This window comes from Strix aluco, chromosome 8 (assembly GCF_031877795.1).
Source record: "Strix aluco isolate bStrAlu1 chromosome 8, bStrAlu1.hap1, whole genome shotgun sequence".
NCBI lineage: Eukaryota > Metazoa > Chordata > Aves > Strigiformes > Strigidae > Strix > Strix aluco.
In genome coordinates, this window is record NC_133938.1 from 1,156,669 (window position 1) to 1,174,994 (window position 18,326).

Consider the following 18,326-nt stretch of genomic DNA (forward strand, 5'->3'; position numbering starts at 1 on the left):
ATTCCAGGATGTCCATGTCTCCCTTGTCTGGGGGGCCCTCAGTACAGGCATTGTAAAACCAGTGGGATAGGCACCTACCGCAGGCTTACTGCCTGGGGGACACTGGAAGCCCCTCCCCACAGCGTGACTGGTTTTCTTTACCTCCAGATGCATTTACACTGGTGCTCGTGAACTTGTTTATGGGCAAAGAGGAGGTACACATGATAAAATAACAAGAAACGCTTGGTTTATATATATATAACTGAAGTTTTAACTCAAGAATCATTATTAGCCTAGTTCTATTATTCCCTGCCCATGGCAGGGGTGTTGGGCCAGGTGATCTTTGAAGGTACCTTCCAACCCAAACCATTCTGTGATTCTTAACCATTCTGTAATTCACCAGAATATGTTCTGCCCATAGCCTACCAAATGAAGAAGAATTTTTCCATTTCACTAACGCTGTACCACTTCTGTGCTCAGGTGTATGTTCTGGCATACACACTCAAATCCAGTTAAGTAGCAGCCTGGCAAACAAGAAGCCTGCATTTATTAGAAAACAAAATGCAAGAGAGTTGAAAACACCAGAGTTCTGTAACGGTTTATATTCTGTTTGCAGCAAATTACCTTTATCTAAACATAAGCTTCATCTGCACTTTATAATTTCTACCAGTTTTCTCCTGTAATTCCCAATGGCACTAATGAGGCTTACATGCAAGCGTCACATCTAGAATACAACACTAAATTATATTAATGAATCATATTTAGAATATTCTGAAATTGTTTGTCAAAGCTGCTGCTAAAAGATAAGAAACTGAAATCTCTGAATACAAATGATTCAATGTAGACTAATTCCAAAATATTATCATGATTTGCATCAATCCAGCCTTTGCTTGGATGAGGTCGGATTCAATTTTTTTGAACAAGAGATAAAATGAACCTTTCGTAGGAACAGAAATAAAATGTATTTAGAGGCGATTTTTAACTTAGTACATAAATTATTGGCCTGGAATCTTTATTGTGCATGTTTAACTTGCAGTCATTATGTAAATGTTTTATTATATAAATATTCATTATACAAACCCATTATGCAAATCCACAGAATCTACACATTCAGCATAACACCGTAAGAAACACGGGGCTGTAGTTTGTAATCTGAAAATCTCGTATTGTTGAAATGTCATCTGAACAAATTTCAGGTATTACTTATTTTGTTCTGACATTTAAGAGCAAAGTGCAGCATCAATAGTTTAAGAATGAAGCCAGAATTTTAAAGAATTAAGGTCTGCCTGAAAAATAACTCCAGCTTTTAACACTTGTGTGCAGTGTGTGTGTGTGTGTTATGTTGCCAGTTTTGAAAAGCCAGCTCTGCCAGTGTTGCCAGGAGCAGTAACAGCAAAAAACCATCCAGAAATCTTTCGATAAAATATTACCGCTTTGCAAAGTTTCTGTGCTGTATGTGGCAACTATTTTCTGCTTTGATTTTGACAAAACTTTCCGAAGGCAACTTTTCCCAGCCATGGAGGGACCGATGACCTGGGATGCAGAGCAGCCACCGCTGAAGTGAGCGGGGGCCAGCAGCAGAAGCACCCACCGCCTGAGCGCTTTGCTGCTTAGGACAGGCTTACCAGGAAAGCCTGGCATTTCCTGGGTTTATCTAAACACAAAAGAGGTTAAATTTCATCGTTTCAAAAAGTCCTACGGAAAAAACAAAACTTTTTCTACCTAATTCCCTTAAAGCAAAATGACACTTCTGGAAAATCCACACCGTAGTCTACTGTTCAGGATATAGACGTGTTTCATTTGTTTATACTTGAATTAAGCAAACGGAGAGAAGTTTCAATGCCAGCAGGTTGTTTTGGCAGCTGCCGCTACAGCACGTGGGCAGAGGCAGGACACGGCAAGAGCTCACAGAGCTGATGGGGCCGTTGGTCGGACGTGTAGGGTTGTGCTTTGTCAAACTAGCACAGCTTCATTTAGACAACAGTGACCAGGATGGGTCTATGTTAAAGCTAGAGAGGGAGAGGGGGTCATAAAAAGATTGCAAGAGTAGCCTTACTTGTGGCTTTGTTCAGAGTGCTGGACTTTGCAATCGTAGTATTGACCACAAGTGTCGTTAGAGGCAGTCTCATATGTTTCAAACCAATATTTTCACTCTAGGGGGTTCATGTTGGCATCGTGTTGTTCCCCAACGGACTCCCACCAAGGCTGGGCTCTGCACGCATGCTCTGCAGCGCCAAGCGTGGTGCCAGAAGTGAGGGCAACCAAGAGGTTCACCTCAAAAGTGCACCCCTGGTCCAAACTAAAATGCTGATACAGATGCACCCAAAGTGCATGAACCCCATCCCCTCAAATGAAGGAAAACTGGTGGCTGCTGTCCTGGAGTGAACCTTGCGTGGTCCTGCCATGAGCGGGAGCTCAGCCTGCACAACCAGGACAGATCTGCTCCGAAGCAAAGCCACCCCAGACCCCCCCTCGGTGCACGTTAGGTCCTCAGCACTGGTTCCATCCCCACATCCCCTCCTGTTGTGCTGCATTACCTGCTGGCGTAGAGGCTGAGCATCCCTGGTGCAACCAGGAGGCAGATGTCGTGATGTATATTTTGCTAGCAGGTTTCCCAGCCACTGGCTGCAGGGAAAAAAAAAGTAGAAAAAAGTAAGATTGAGACATAGGAATGTCCTGTTTTATTTGCAGTTGTGTGTAGTGTGTGGCAGTGTTTCCTGACCATACCAACCTGGTCTCTTGGCTTGTTCGTAGTGAACAGTCCCCCTCAGCATGGATCCTCAGCATCATCGCTGGTGACTTCTAGTTACATATTTTCCAGTTCTTCCCTGCTCCCTTGCCCTTTTTTCACAGTTTTATCCCCATCACTTTCAGTCTAGCTTCTAGTTATTTTCCTAAAACATGAGGATAACGAGTTTAGCTGAATGAAGACAGATTTTCCCAAGTCGAGTGAAAGGCAAATCCCAAGCACCAGGACACTCTTGTTGTTCATTCAGTGCTGTTTCCAGAGAATGGTGACACTGAAGCTTTTCCAAAATAACCCAACAAACCCCCCAGAAAACCCTGTAAGAACTGTTTAGCACATGCAAAATAACAGATTTTTCGCTGACACTGAGGAAAGCGACACTTACCCAGAAATTATCCTGAATTTAGATTTGAACATATTCACATGATGACTCCTCTCCTTCTCCAACACATTTCACTTGCCGCTGGGGCACACGTGTGTGAGTGTGATATGACTGAGCTGAATCTAATGCCCGTCCTATTGTTTCTGGGCAGCCCTAAAGCTGTGAAGATGTATTGCATTAATGTATCATCATAGCAATGTCGTTCTGACGATATATTAGTGTAATACATCTTCAGAGCACTCGCATGATGGGGCTGTCTGGGAAGAACGGGTCTACGAGCTGATTCAATTCAATTACAGGACAAAAGGCGATGCTGGTCCCTGAACAGGCGGAGGGCAATTCCTGCAAGACCCTTCCTGAAGCTACAGAAAGCTGTTACTGGGGAGGGAGAAGCAAAGAGGCTTTTTTAAAAACTTCTAGCTAAATCCTAAGAAATAAACAAAGCTTGATACGAGCACAGATAATGTCAAATATTTTGTTCCACTCGCACTTCTGCTAGAGAGCCACCGTTTTTCAGATGTTATCCACACGTGACAGAAATGAGTATTTTGTTGAAGTGCAAGTACTCTGAACCTGGATTTTCAGGCTGAAAATACTTAACTGACATGAATTATTATCAGATTTCCAGGGCTTTGTGTGTGTACAAAGTGTGAGCTCGTCTTTTAAAATGCTCCATCTCTTGCTTGAAAATGGTTTTAAAACTGAAAGTTTGAGAAACAAAAGATTCTGGCTTACATCTTTTGTCCTGCTAGGTTCTAAAAATCTAAGAGATATCATTGCTGGTGAGGGTTGTTTTACACCACTGTTTTGCTCTGATATATCTGCGATTGTGCGTTATGTGATTTCTGATCTATGAGAAGCTGCTCTCATCCACGCTCAGCTGCTGCCTTTGCACAGTGAAGCTACTCCCAGCACTAATCAAGTTGTGTGAAGGATCTTACCGTCAGAGAACATTTTCCCAACTTCATTATTCAAAGTCCAATTAACAGGTACTTCAAACAGCCTGGCAATATTGCCATCCGAAAAGACCTCTTCCACTTGAGCTGCTTTGTCCCGGATAGCTTAAAATTGGTGATTATTGTTCCCTAGCTCCTGGGTTTGGGTTTGGAGTCGCTGTTCTGTTGTCTCCCTCTGCAAGCGATCCCATCTCACCCAGCTGCTGGGTGAGAGCCCTAAAGGTAATGAAGGGTTTTCTCACGTGGAGTTATCGCTTCATCCAGGTGACAGCCAGAGCCGGTGATGTGCTCACGGGCTGCAGGGAGGGGTGAGGTCCTGCCCCACTCGAAACCTGGCATCCTGAGTGGCAACGACGTGCAGCCAACCTTCCTAAATGGAGGTAGATTTATGGCTGCATTAGACCCAAAGCGAAGCTAGTTCCCTTTAGGTGTCTAAGAAGCAGAATGTAAAATAATTCAGTGATTTAACCTGATCAGCAATGACAGTGATATGCCTCCCTTATGCCATCATTACTCATCTTGCAGGCAATAGCTTCATTACGGCGCCAGCGCTGCGCTCCTCGGTCGGGTGAAGCATTACCAGGCTGAGCCGGAACATCTGCTCCTTGCAACCGTGCTGGAAGTGTCTGGAGATGAGCCAGGAAACCTTCAGTGATAGACCAGGGCAGGGACAATCAGCAGAGATGGGCTAAGACTGACCATGATCAGGGAGGTTTTACTTGTGCAGTGGAGGGGAGGAGATAAGTAGGAGAAACCTGCACAGAGCCACCGGCTCCTCCTTCACTCCACTTAGCCCCTGGCACCTCCCAGCGTTGTCCATCCATCCTGGGGAGGAGGGAAGGACCAGGATGTGCTCTCAGCTGTCCCCAGCCACCAGAGAAACCTGTAGATTGCCTATTGGCTCTGTGTTGTACAGTTGGCACCAGTCAGTTTCAGAAGTAGAGCCTTTACTGCCAGAGTAGTACGCTGACAGATAACGTTAACTTAGGGCTTGGATGTCTTGGGGCTTTACAAAGCTTTCACATCCTGCTCCTAGACTGGGTTTATGGAGAACACCCCTTCTTTTTCTGCCTTGATGTAGGCTCCTCATTCTGTGCCATTTGAGGAGGCGGCTCAGCTCTGGGTTTACAGCAGTCCTTCACACAAGCCCATCACTTTACATTTTTTATTGAACAGGGATCTCTGCTTCTCCCAGTCATCAGCTCTGGCCAGGACCTTCAGGTCTGGAAATCTTCCAGACTGGTGGCCTGAGACATCTCCCTGTTCGCTCTGAAGACACAGCCCCAGGGCTCCGGGCTGGTGTTCCCACCAGCTGGGGCTGGGCGCTGGAGCAATTAGTTTGTTTGCAGAAATTCCTGCTATTTGTCCAGCAAAGGATGAGCTACTGCAACTGAAATGAGTCTTTGGGTGGTTGCACACCCTAAATGCAACAACTTGCGGTGCTGCCTCCTACCCGAGTGCTTCCTCAGCTGCAGACGTGCTGCAAGGAGCTGCTCCTGTCTGTGGATGAGCAAGACCTCTCTGGAGAACGTCCAAAGCGTGTGTCCCTGGGACACGGAACAGCTCGGGGGCACTTGGGGTCTTTTATGAGCCCTTACACGAGAAAAATGTATGTGTGTGGGACAGCCAGATATCACACCGATGGGCACGTGGTGATCGCGTGGATGGCTTGGTCCAACCTCACAACCGTTTGGGAACTGAAAATTTTGTGATGAATATTTTATATGAAGTTAATGGCCTGGCTTGTGACCCTGAAGGGAAGTTTTTCAGCTGGTAAAGGCATCGCATGTCCTTAAATCAATGATTCCCTGATATCAAACGCACATCTGGCAGCTTCCCAAGAACTCAAGAGGAAATGGTGTGGAGCTCTACGCGGAGTAAATGAGGGGATTAATTAACAGTTTAAAGACGGCTGTGCAAACACTAATACCCAATACAAACTGCCTGTTGTAATTCTTTCCTTTGCCTTTGGATAAACAAAAAATAAGGAACTTCCAAAATCACACCTCTCCCATAAAAAAGACAGTCTCTTTTGGTTTCAAGTTATGGAACTTTTGACCATTTTTTTTTTTTTAATGATCCTTGTAAGTACCATTCTTGGGAGATTTAATATTAGGATCCAATTAACTGACGTTCAGTATCACAATACACTGCTCTGGGGTCAGGTGACATTACACTCTCTGTGGTCAGGGGGTTTCTGAGGAAGACTTCTCAGGAAAATCTCATTTTTATCAGGATGGAAGGTCATTTTATCAGTTGCAGAAGTTTGAGCATCCCTTCAGGAACAATTAAAGGTATTCCTGGAAATCCTCATGTCTTCTTAAAATCTTTAAACAGGCTGGGAAAAAAAAAATCTTGTTAAAATACAGTTGTGAGGAGAAGAATATTCAAACTAAGATGGTCAAATAACTGGGTCTTTGTGAAGGAACTGAGAAACAAGAGTAAGATTGCAATCTTAGTGAAATACAGAGGTTTAAACTAAAACCATACAAAAGCGTTGCACAGAAATAAGCATGAATTTTTTGACAATTTTATGACAAATAGAAAGTATTTCTTGCTTTTCAATAAAAGTAGATGAACTCATTAATAACTCATAAAATTCTATGAAAATGAGAATTTTAATACGTGCTTAGTTTATTCCCTCAGATATTAGTTCATTTTTATTTGAAAAATACTGCACTTTCAAGTGAGCAATTTATGAATCATAGAAGATATTTTAGTGAAACAAAATCTTTAATGTTCAAAACCAAACCAAGCAACTGCAGATTTCACCCTCTTTCCCCTTCCTTTGCTGTAGTGTCCTCCTATGGCTATTTTGGGAGATACTGGTCTTTTGAAAGGAGCGTGCCCATTTTGGGGCTTGCACCAAATTTTAGAGAAAAGTAATTATCTCAAAAATCCAATGAGATGCTTCTTTTTTCTATTTTACTTTTCAAATACTTTTTTATTATTATTATTTATTTTTATTATTTTGTTACAATTATTTCTATCTTGCCCCACTTTAGTGGTGGGTGTCGGTACCGAGGCAGTGGCTGGAGCGCTTTGTGACAAGAGTGTTCCAGCCTCTGGGGGTGTCCCCATCAGGGAGGGCTGAGGGCAGGCGGGCAGACAAGAAGGCAGGCAAGTGGGCAACAAGGCAGGCAGGCAGAAATCCCAGGCTGGGCAGGCTGGTGAAGACAGACGCTCCAGGGAGGTGACAGCAAGCGAACAGCAGATGCCACATTCATTCCCACTATACCTGCAGTACCTCCTGTTTTATTTCCCAGAGTCATTTCTTCTGGGCTTTTTTATGAATAAGCCATATTTTAAACATATTAAGAATTCTTTTTTAAATGCAGATTTTACCAAAAAATGGTGTAGCTTTTAAGGGCTCTGAAGAAATATAAAAAAATAGTCATTAATGAGTCATTTAACTCTAGTAATGCCTCCAGTTTCAACAAACCACAGAGAGAAGAGTCGTATAAAATAGGAGGGATCAACAAATGTATTTGAGCCAAAGAGATAAACAGTAGCTAAATAACAGGTTATCACTTGCAGTGCATCGTTTTGATATAGCAAGAGGAGGAAGGATTGTTATAAAGCCATCAGACGTCAGAACAGCTGTGCCCACAGTCCTTTTTACCCCAGGGTAAACGTCTGGGTGGCACCATCCAGGGTCCTCCTGTTCCCCAGCCCCGGGGCTCCCTCACCCTCCAACTGACCGACGGACAGACCAAGTCTCTTCCGAAAGCCACCACAGGCGCGGGGCTTTATTGGGAATAATTATCCCTTTCCCAAGAGTCAAATCCCCACATTAAGCGCTATGAATTATAAATAAGCTCAAGTGAGATTTAATCGTGTATCTTCCTTATTAAAAAGGTCATTGCCCTGTTCTTCCCTACACGGTTTTAATTTTCTGTTTTGCAGAGAAAGGGTTTTTAGGCTGTTTTCAGACTGAAGATGTTCATGTTTAGCTATTTGCCACAGAAGACCCCGCGGCCTCTGCGTGAGAGGATCTCTTGCAAACCCCCTCTCCTGCCAAAGGGCGCTTTGCATGTCACGATGCAGAGATGATCTCCCTGCTGTAGGCTGTGGTCTTCTGGTGAAAAAAAACCTGGCGTTTGCTGCAGACTGCACTTACACCTCTGCCTTCTGCAGGCAGCACAGAGTTTTGAACAGATCCACAAAAATCAGAGCGCAGTCTGATATACGGGAAACTAAATATCCAGAAGACATAACACGCAGACATCTAACAAACCTACTATCATAAGTGGGTTTTTTCTTCCAAAGTAACATCTGGCTGACTGTATCTTCTCCTCAAGTACTGAAATGGAGCTGACTCTCCTTTATATTAACACTCAGCTGCTAAGGCAGACCAGTCAGTCCATATTCTGGAGTATGAGCTGACCATGTGTTCCCCAGCATGAAGTCTGCAAGGAGAAAATTCATAATTGCTCCAAAACATCATAACTCCACGAATCTCAGACATGCAGTGTGGCCTGGCAGCGGTTCTGCACAGAGACAGAACCTGATAAAACTTCAGAGAATGGGGAAAACTGTGATGACTTCTCTTGTAGAACCAACCTCTACCCTCTGCACACAACATCTCTTGATAACCGGCTGAGATTTACGTTGCCCACACTATGAGCCTGCACACCACCAGCTCTCCAAACACTCCTCTCCGTACCGATGTATTTCACATATAGATGTAACCCTGTTTGTCTCCACCTTCTGAAACTTCCAGCTTTGTCCGTGTGATGGTTTAGCCCCTGCCGGGGTCTGAGACCACGAGGCCGCTGCCCCTCCCCCACAAAGGGAGTGAAATACAAAGCCCCAAGACTGAAATAAGGAAAGGTTTAATACAACAGTGCAATAGCAACACAACCAACAATAACAATAACAGTAATAGTGATAGCAATTAACAGAGCAAAATAGCTACCAAATACAGCAGTGGGAAGCACGATGTACAAAACCGCGCTCCGCTCCGTGCCAGGAAAATGTGACCTGCCAGGATGTGACATCCATGGTATCTGAATAACCCGGCTAGAGCTCCCCCCCACTGCTGGGGAAACTTAACCCTATCCTGGTTAAACCAGGACAGTCAGTCTATGTTCACATCTCTTTTCTTTTATCAGCATGCCTTTCTAACAAAACCGCTCTACTTGCTTTTCTTGTTTCGTGTCATCAGCTGAGACATCTCCTCCAGCCCTCAATTTATCTGTCAGTTTGGGATATTTTTTTTCTTTACGTTTTATCTGATTTTTCTTTTCAAACGTGCAGCATGGCTTCTCTAAAGCTAAATGGCCTTCAGCGATCAATGTTTAAATGGCCCCTAATATGATAGGGCCATTCTCCTAATAGACAGCAAGCTCTCCAGATTACCTGCAGTTCCTTGGAGAGGACTGTCTAATTACAGCATTTGGTGTAACTTTAAACCCAGTAGAAATGTCTTCAGATGGTTTTTCTGGGTGAATCCTATTGTTTAGACTTCAGATTGTTCTCAGCATCCCACAGCAACTCATCTCCAGGAAAGAAAGGTGCCTCCTTGTGCCCTTGATCCTGTATTTCCACCCACCCTCTGGGATCAAGAAGGACCTTACAGATGTCTTAAAGCATCTGGTGATAATCAGATGGCATCATGATGGCATCACCCTTGGAGACTACCTTCTGTTCTCTCCTACTGAGCCCTGTTCTCATCGTCGAGGCCATATACGTACGGATGGGCTGGGACCTCCGCGCCTCCTCTCTTTTGGGACACAGTTTGCTGGGCTTGGCTCAGTCTCTCATGTGGACCGTCGAAATGCCCTGAGTCCATGATGAACCAGGACTAGCATCAGCTCAGCCTTGTGCTCCCCACACTCCCAGCCCTACGAGGGTCTTCACTCTCCACTGGTGGATGAGGTATCTCAAAGACTGGGTCATAAAAGCCAGTCCTCAGCACTGAATGGGTTTTGTTAGTTCATAAACTGGGGGCTATATTGTAGTTATTTAACATCCTGGCGAATAAGGGAAAAAAAATAATCCCTCTTGGCTCAGGTGAAGTCCTCAGAGTTTTTCGGTACTACCCTGGACTTGCACCAGATTTTTCTTCTTACTGACTTATGTTTAACACCAGGGGAGGAACATGCTACTCTTGCAAAACTCATCCATCCAAGCCTTTTGAGAACTGGTCCATATGGCAATGTGTATGTGTGCTACACCTGATGCCAGATACCATATGCGTGGTAAGAAAACACAGTTTTAATTGTGTACTCTCCTGAGGAATAACAAGTGTGATGATTTATCAGGCATCATATCACATGGCAGCAGCAGAAAATAGGCATTTGAGTTTAGTTTCACAGGTGTTTCTCTTCCCGGCTAGAGAACCTGGTCTTGTAACTGAAGATATCCAGAGCAGATTACTTACATATAATTTTGTGTATCAGTAAGTCTAGTTAAGAGACCTTCTGAAAAACCCATAGGGAATGGCCTTGGACATGAAGGACTCTCATGTTTGTGTTTCTTTTACTTCAAGTTTTTTCCGAACTTTGATCAAAGATCTTGGCTGACACAACCGCAGGCTGATGGACTGGTGCTAATGAACCTTCCAGATTTCTTTCTCTCAGACACTAAGTCTGATAAGTCCTTGGGCTCTACAGCCAGGAAAGACAGCCAGACATGTTCCTGATATCTTGGTAGGTCCATAAAATGCACATGGTCTGCAGAAGGGCAGAGCAATGTGCGGTTACCCTGGGGTGTAAAGCATCATGTTAAAAAACCAGTGAGAAAACCGAGTTGTCTCCTGAAACTCATCTTCATTCACCAATGTCTTCATACACAATTTATTCTCCCTGCTGCTTATGAATATCATTTTTTGAGCTGGATGTGCATGCAATGTAACATAAATACGCTTATATATACTTATGCATATATCTTTCACATAACAAGATTTAAGTTCTCCCACACAGCCATGGGAAATCTCTAGAACTAAAAACAAGCTGAGGAAGATGAAATACTGTGCAGACAAGTGGGAAAGATGAAACATGGTATCTATGTATTCCCTAAGAAAAATATTTATCTATAATATTTACTAAAAGCTTTCTTATGTGAGCTGGATGCAAAATTTCTGGGGACATGAGAGTTTAAATACGACTTAATTTTAATATTTTCAAATGTATATACGTGGCGTTTACAGCACTATAAAAATGCATGCATAGTTTGCAGCATAAATTAGGTTAATAGCTCAGCATAAGATCCCTATAAGTACAATTATTGTGGGAACTCCCACCAAGTTTCCACCCCACAGCGTCGATGCATTTGAGCTGTAGCCATTTGACGTGCTGCTGGCTGGTGTCAGCACCTGAACCCGCATTTGCTTTCCCTGCAGATATTGCTCCTGTTGATATTTTTCAGCCGGACGGGTGACTGTGTGCCAGACCCGAGGGCTGGTGTTGCTTATGCCATAGTGGAATTGTGTCAAATACCTAAACCTGTCAGTGCGGAGTGGCGGCTGTGTCGACCCCGGCTGAGGCCGGGCATTATCCCATTCAGGCGGCAAAGCGAGTGCCAGAAGCACAGCTACAATCCAGGAACTGTTAAGAAAGCAAAAGCTGGGAGGCAAGAAACTAGGTTATCGCCTGATATGTTACGTTTCCATTAAAACAAAAGTTTAAAGCAGAGAATGTTTGGTTTTAGCTTAACTCCAAAACACGAATAACTTTTTATGAAATTCCAGGTACTTAGAGATTATTTTTTTCTCTTTTTTACAAATTGATGTTGGGATAGGATACATCATAAATTATTCCCAGAATTCAGTATACAATATTTTGGTGTGTACCATATATCTAGGGAAGTGTTGACATTGGAGAGCATTACAATCTCATAATTTAATACTAATTTTTGACCTGACACACAGGGGAATTTTGCATTTTATAACATTTTCTTGGTATTAGAAACAAAACAGAATTCTTGTTGGAAGGTCTCTCCTCTGCCTGGGCAGATGCCCTAGGCAGGAGGGGGCTTTGCATCCTTCACTGCTCTTCAAAGCAATAGTAAATAAAATTTTCCTAGAAATTGATTCAACCTGGTCAAAGTGGAGCAGGACGAAGGTCATGATGTGAACAGTAACAGCTCATTTCTTTGTGGAAGGTTTGGTGGGGTTTTTTTTGTAATTCATTTCTACAAACAACATAGAAAAGAAAAAAAAATAGTTCTCATGCAATTTCTTGTACCCCATGAATTATTTCATTGCATTTTATGAATGTTCACTTCAATTCACAATAATTTTCCAATTTCAGTCTTATCTTTCTGCTTTACATAACCAGTGCTTACTTGGGTTCTTTCCCGTGACAGGTATGCTATATTGTGCTTATTAATGAGTGCTATCTTGCTAAGTGATGCACTGTTATAATTGATGTTTTGAACCTTGCACCCTTTAAAACATCAATCCGTGAACAGATAAGCAAATGAAATTCACTGCCGTGATGGACATGAACGTAATACTTCTACTCAGTTCTCACTACCCAGCTCAGATTTTTGTCATAGCTCCATAAGTTGCAAAGTTATTAACAGTCAATTAAAAGCTTCTCTGTCTGGGAAAACACTTTCAGCAAGTCTTTTTAACCTTTAGGCCTACAATTTCCAGCGTCTGTGGTCATGACTGCTATGATATATTGTTTTAAGATTAAAATGATATTTAACATTTTTTGGTTTGTTATGTAGTGAATGCCTTCTGAGGAATCTAAAACAATTAATTTGCTCCCCACCTAGAGTGCACTGCTCAAAAGACGTAGAAAGGTGACCTGTGAACCAGGTAGCAGTTTTCATCTGAAGGATATCAAAGTGCTCACTGCAAGGCAGGAACCACAGTAGGGAAAAGCTGGGAGGTGCTGGGATTTAGAAAACTACAAAAATTTGTGTGTATGCTGACTCCATGTCAAGTGGAGATAAATTAGCTTTTGAATTGTATAATCATTATTGCTCTCTAAAACAATTAATGTTTTCAGTTACAATACACTAAGGAGTTACATACACAAATATTTCCATTTGGTCTTCATTTTGTTTTCCATCAGACAGACCTCTACCTGCTCTCAGTAGTGCTCACACTGACTGTCCTTATTTCTGTGTAACAAGGCAAACACTGAAGATCTTACTTCATCGCCTTTGATCCTTCAGGAGAGGAGTGCTATTGTTTAATTTTTAATTAATATGATGAAATGTTCGTTAGGGCACAACACATAAGCACCAAGTGGTGTGGTGAACAAGCCTGAAAGGGCTTTTTCCCTGGAGGTAGGACGTGGGATGACCCACCCATTTTACACCCACAGCCACCCATGAGAGGGGATCGGTCACCGGTTCCCTCCGGGAGCCCTTGGGGTGCAGGGGTCCCCCAGCTGAGGAGGTTTACCATCCTTCATGTCCAGCTGGTTGACGTATGATCAAATAGTTGTTAAAAAGTGAGAGCACCCGTGCTGAGCAGCAGATGCTGGGGCCGCTGGCAGCCAGGGTGGATCAGCTGCTCCAGCTCACCCTGATCTCTGGCTTTGCTTCCCACTGCTGCTTAGGTGCAAACCATAAGCCCTAATGATGCTGAAACTCTTAAGGCAAGGTTTTGGGCGAGGGCTGTGCCTTATACGTGGTGAGACAGTGGTGCAGGTTGCCCAGAGAAGCTGTGGCTGCCCCCTCCCTGGCAGGGTTCAAGGCCAGGTTGGACGGGGCTTTGGGCAACCTGGGCTAGTGGAAGGTGTCCCTGCCCATGGCATGGGGGGGGTGGGACTGGATGGGCTTTAAGGTCTCTTTCAACCTGAGCCATGCTGTGATTCTACATTCTCTGAAGCCCAACAGGTACAGAGCTGTGTTAGCGAATTGCTCTTGTGACTCTGGAGGCTGCTGAGCTTGACTGTGGGGCAGGGTCAGGAGAGGACCCTTGGCCAGCCTCAGGAGCTTGGCAGGGTTTGCAGCCCAGCTCAAAGCTGGGATTTCCAAGCAAAAGCTGCAGCAGCTGCCCTGCTCCGCTTGAATGTGTGTTACCTGCAGCACCTAGCAAAACTCTCTGGCTGCTGTTCAGATGCTTGGTGAAGTTTTAGGTGTTTTATGCTCAGCTTCCAGTGACTTTTTTTCTCTGATTATTTCATTTCAGCAAAACCCTTTGAGAGCGGACAGTACCTGGACATCTACGGAATTACAAGAGACCAGGCTGGGGAGTATGAATGCAGTGCGGAAAATGATGTCTCAGTCCCAGATGTGAAAAAAGTAAAAGTTACAGTAAACTGTAAGTCATGTTGTTTTTTAATCACTAAATCCAATGGAGAAGAGGGACGCAGCTGAGAAGAAAAGTCTAATGCAGTGAGCTGCTGCTTGTGGTGAAATTGTAGTGTGTTTGGGTATTGTATTACAGCGGTAAAATGACCTGTGCTATTTGATGTACGAGTTAGTCTCACCAAAGGAAGGTAAAATGAGATGAAGGTTCAAATGCTCCTTTTGTCTGCTGGGGCACAGTAGTGCTGGCGTGCTGTCACGGGCTTTATCGCAGGCGCTCTCGCTGGGCTGCGGTGTTGAGACTCGGGTTTTGGAGTAGTTTTTTCAGTAGTTATCTGAGTAACTTCTGAGGACTGCTGTGGTTGTTGGGCTGAAGTGTTTCTGATTTAATTTGTTATGGTTGTGTGATAACATAAGGAGATGAGAAATTTTTTGAAATTGTTTGGGCGATTAGATGGCAACTGATCCCTGTGGAAATTTGAGGTACTCCCGGTAGAGGCAACAAGCTGTTTCGTGTGGTTGCCCTGGTGTGAAGACAAGCACTTTGCTGCTGCAGAGTTCTGCTGTAGTGTCCTCGTTGGGTGGTGGGTGACCCCCAGAACGCTAAGATAGCCCGTTACCTGTCCCTGCAGCCTCTCAGGTCTGACCGCCTGGGATTTTCAGACTGAGGAGGTGCTTCTGACTTGGGACTGAATTTGGTTTAGCACTTGGTACGACATGAAACATTCAGAACAGTGTTTTTTCTCTCTACAACATGTTAAAAAAAATGGAAAGAAAATGGGGATAATTACTCTCATTCATTCTAACTACAAATTTTCTTAGGTTAAGTGCAATTACACAGCTTGTAATTTGTAATAGTTTCTGGTTTGAAAATCGCTGTGGTGTCTTTATTGGCCACAATTTTTTGAGATCTCAGCTTTGTGTCTCCCTCCACAGATCTTGTTCCTATCAATTTGCTGTAGGAAACAAAGCACCTCGTCCCCTGGTCACACTAGAGCTGGACGTGGGTTGGGTTGCTGATGGGGTTAGCTGTGCTACCCGGGTGTTTATGGGATGTTCCCACATTCAAACACTGGTCAGGCTCTTGTCATTTACATGGCAGCAGGGAACTTGCAGTTCATGCTGTCCTGGAACATGGTGGGTCAATGCACTAAGGAACACTTCTAGAGTAGTTCGATCACACCCTGGGTATCATGGGCAGCTTTCTGTACTGCTTGGGCACATAGGCTGGTGGCACTGGCTGCAGGTCCTGAGGCTCTGGTATAACATGCTGTGCCCATCAGGCCTTGCTTTACAAGTCACAAGGACAGACTTAACCTGCAGAGCAGCTCAAGAAGGCTTGTGCTGAGTCCATCGCTGTTCTTGCTCCTTCTTTGCCCTCACTGACATATTTCCACCTACATTAGCTTTGCTGAATTCCCAAAAGCAGGCAGTGCTCTGGGAAGAGTGGGAGGAAAAACCACAATGGATGGTGTCCTGTGGAACCAGCACCCTGGCTTGTATCAGCAATAGTGTATCAACAGGAACGGGGAAGGGATCATCCCCCGTACTTGGTGCTGGTGAGGCCACACCTCAAATACAGGGTTCAGTTTTGGGCCCCTCACTACAAGAAAGACATTGAGGTGCTGGAGCATGTCCAGAGAAGAGCAACAGAGCTGGTGAAGGGTCTGGAGCACAAGTATTATGGGGAACAGTTAAGGGAACAGGGGTTCTTTAGCCTGGAGAAAAGGAGAGGTTTATATTGGATATTAGGAAAAATGTCTTCACAGAGAGGGTTGTCAAGCACTGGAACAGGCTGCCCAGGGAAGTGGTGGAGTCACCATCCCTGGGGGCATGTGGCGCTTAGGGACAGGGTTTAGTGGTGGATTTGGCCGTGCTGGGTTAACAGTTGGACACAATGATCTTAAAGGTCTTTTCCCACCAGAACAATTCTATGAATCTAACAAGTGACCATTATTTTTTGTGCAGTATGTTGTTACTGGAAGATTACCAATAGGAGAAGTTGTGCAGATGTTTGCAGAGGTGTGCCCAGGGTGTTTTGGGGTGACACCTTTTGCACAAGCTGCACTCCAAAATGGTTTGTGTTGTTAGATCAATAACTTGCCATAGGGACCAGAAGGAATGGTGGGCTCAGTCTAGTTTTAGCAAAACAAACATTGCATCTGTGTTATTGCATATCATGGGGGTTTTAATAAGAGTAAAACTAGCTGTCTTGGGACCTAAGTGCTCATAGAAAGGGAGATGTTGGTAGGCCTGCTTGGTGGCTGTTTTGCTGTGTGTTTGTGGTGGGTTTTTAAAAAAAAAAAAAAAAGGACAGAGGATGTGGTAAACTCCTGACATCTCTCCTGCCTTCTGAGAGGCACATATGAGTCCTAGTTTGGATAAAAACATCAGCCTCACTGACCAAAGCCAAAACTCAAGCTTAAATCCAACGTGCAGCTGATATGCTAGTTGGTGTGTACCCTGCACCATGGTTTGTGTCAAAGCTGGAACTATTTCAGACCTCAGTTCACCATTTTCTGAGTCTGTCAGATGTCTTTGGGTGGGAAGGTGAAGATGAGCAGTGGTGGGATGTTGCTGCACCAGCCCTTGGCCCTTCCACCAGCCCATCCTGTGGGTCTGTGGCAAGCAAAGGTCTCACTGCGACAGCTGGAGCAGGACCCAGGACTCGCGTGTGGCAGCAGCAGAGGCTGGGCTGCAGGTGGGGTGGGATTTGCTCCCCCTAAACAACGAGCCGAGGAGGTAATGGGAGAAACAGTGTCTGTGTTGAAGGATGTGCAGGCTCAGAGGGTCGTACTCCTCTTTGGAGCAAGGGGTGCTCAGGTTTGACTGCAGCACACTCCATGAGGGTACCTCCAGCTGCAGTAAGAAACGTGTTGCGGGCTGTTAAATCAACCAACAAGCTCAGTAAATACTTGAATAAAGTGTCCAAGCTGATCTTTGTCCTGATTCAGCTCCCTGGGCTAAGCTGGAAGTGTCCTTGGCTGTAGTGTGGGTGCACATGGCATTACGTCAGGTTTCGGCAAACTTCTAAGTCTGCACTCAGGATGCACAGGGTATTTTTTTAATGTTTCTTAGAACTAAATAAGAAACTGGAGAGGACAAAAACAAAATTGAAGCGATGTAAAACGGGGATCTGGCTACAGCATGAAGCAGTTTGTATACATGAAGGATTTGCTGTAGTCAGCTAATTGCTAATGCACTTCTGTCGGGATGTGTACATTGTCCCCCAGCCAGTTAAGCGCAGTGCAAAAGCACTCGGAACATCTGCTCCCTGCTGCTGCTGCTCATCCCTTCCGACCAGGCAGAAAAACAGCTCGCTGCCTTCAGGAGAGGGTTGTGCCAGAGCTGGGCAATGCTGGGAGAGCTCATCCTGCCATGATCAGCCCTGGGGCCCATCGTTCATGGTGGGTGGGATGTGCTGGGGTGAGCTTTGCTTCCCAGCACCTCGGCATGGGCAGCCCTGTTCAAAGAGGGACATTGTGCATGCGATCAAACCCGCAGAACGATGCCCGTTTGCCTGAGGAGCTGGCCTGGCAGGGCAGCTTTCCATCAGTAAAAAATAAATATTTCATTTAGGAGAGCGGTGGTTTGTTCTACTAGTCACTATTTACAAGAAAACTGTTATCAAATTTATTTTCAAGTTTAAATCTGGAAAGATCTTAAATATGAAAGAAGAGAGGAAGCCTTTGGGTCCTTTGTTACCCTGGGTTGGGCAGTTTCCTTTGGCAAATGTTCCTCAGTTATGCTTCTGCTTTTTAAGATACCTGTTCATTTGTCTGACAAACTAATAAAGAGCAAGGCTTTCTCCCTCTGCTCCCCCCGAAACAAATCCCATTCCTTTATTGTCTCTGGTTTTGCAAGCTGGTTTAACTCTCCCACTGACGCCCTGCCGTGCGGGCTCAGCACCAGCTCCGTGGGCTCAGCACCAGCTCCGCAGCCTCAGCTGCTCCTCGCCTGCCCCGGCGTTACTCTGCGGTTGTATTTCTGGTGCAGGGGTGTTGTGCCCACTGGCCAGGAGCCTCCACCATGTCTTTAATTCCACTTA

The 18,326-nt window shown here is 44.7% G+C and overlaps 1 protein-coding gene across 1 annotated transcript in view; it reads left to right on the plus strand.

Annotated features, from left to right (window-relative positions):
* Positions 1-18,326, plus strand: part of NEGR1 (neuronal growth regulator 1) — a 290,159-nt gene that overhangs the window by 184,201 nt on the left and 87,632 nt on the right. The window contains exon 4 of the mRNA XM_074831746.1: positions 14,160-14,291. Coding sequence (XP_074687847.1) covers positions 14,160-14,291 — 132 coding nt within the window. The remainder of the gene's footprint in view (positions 1-14,159; positions 14,292-18,326) is intronic.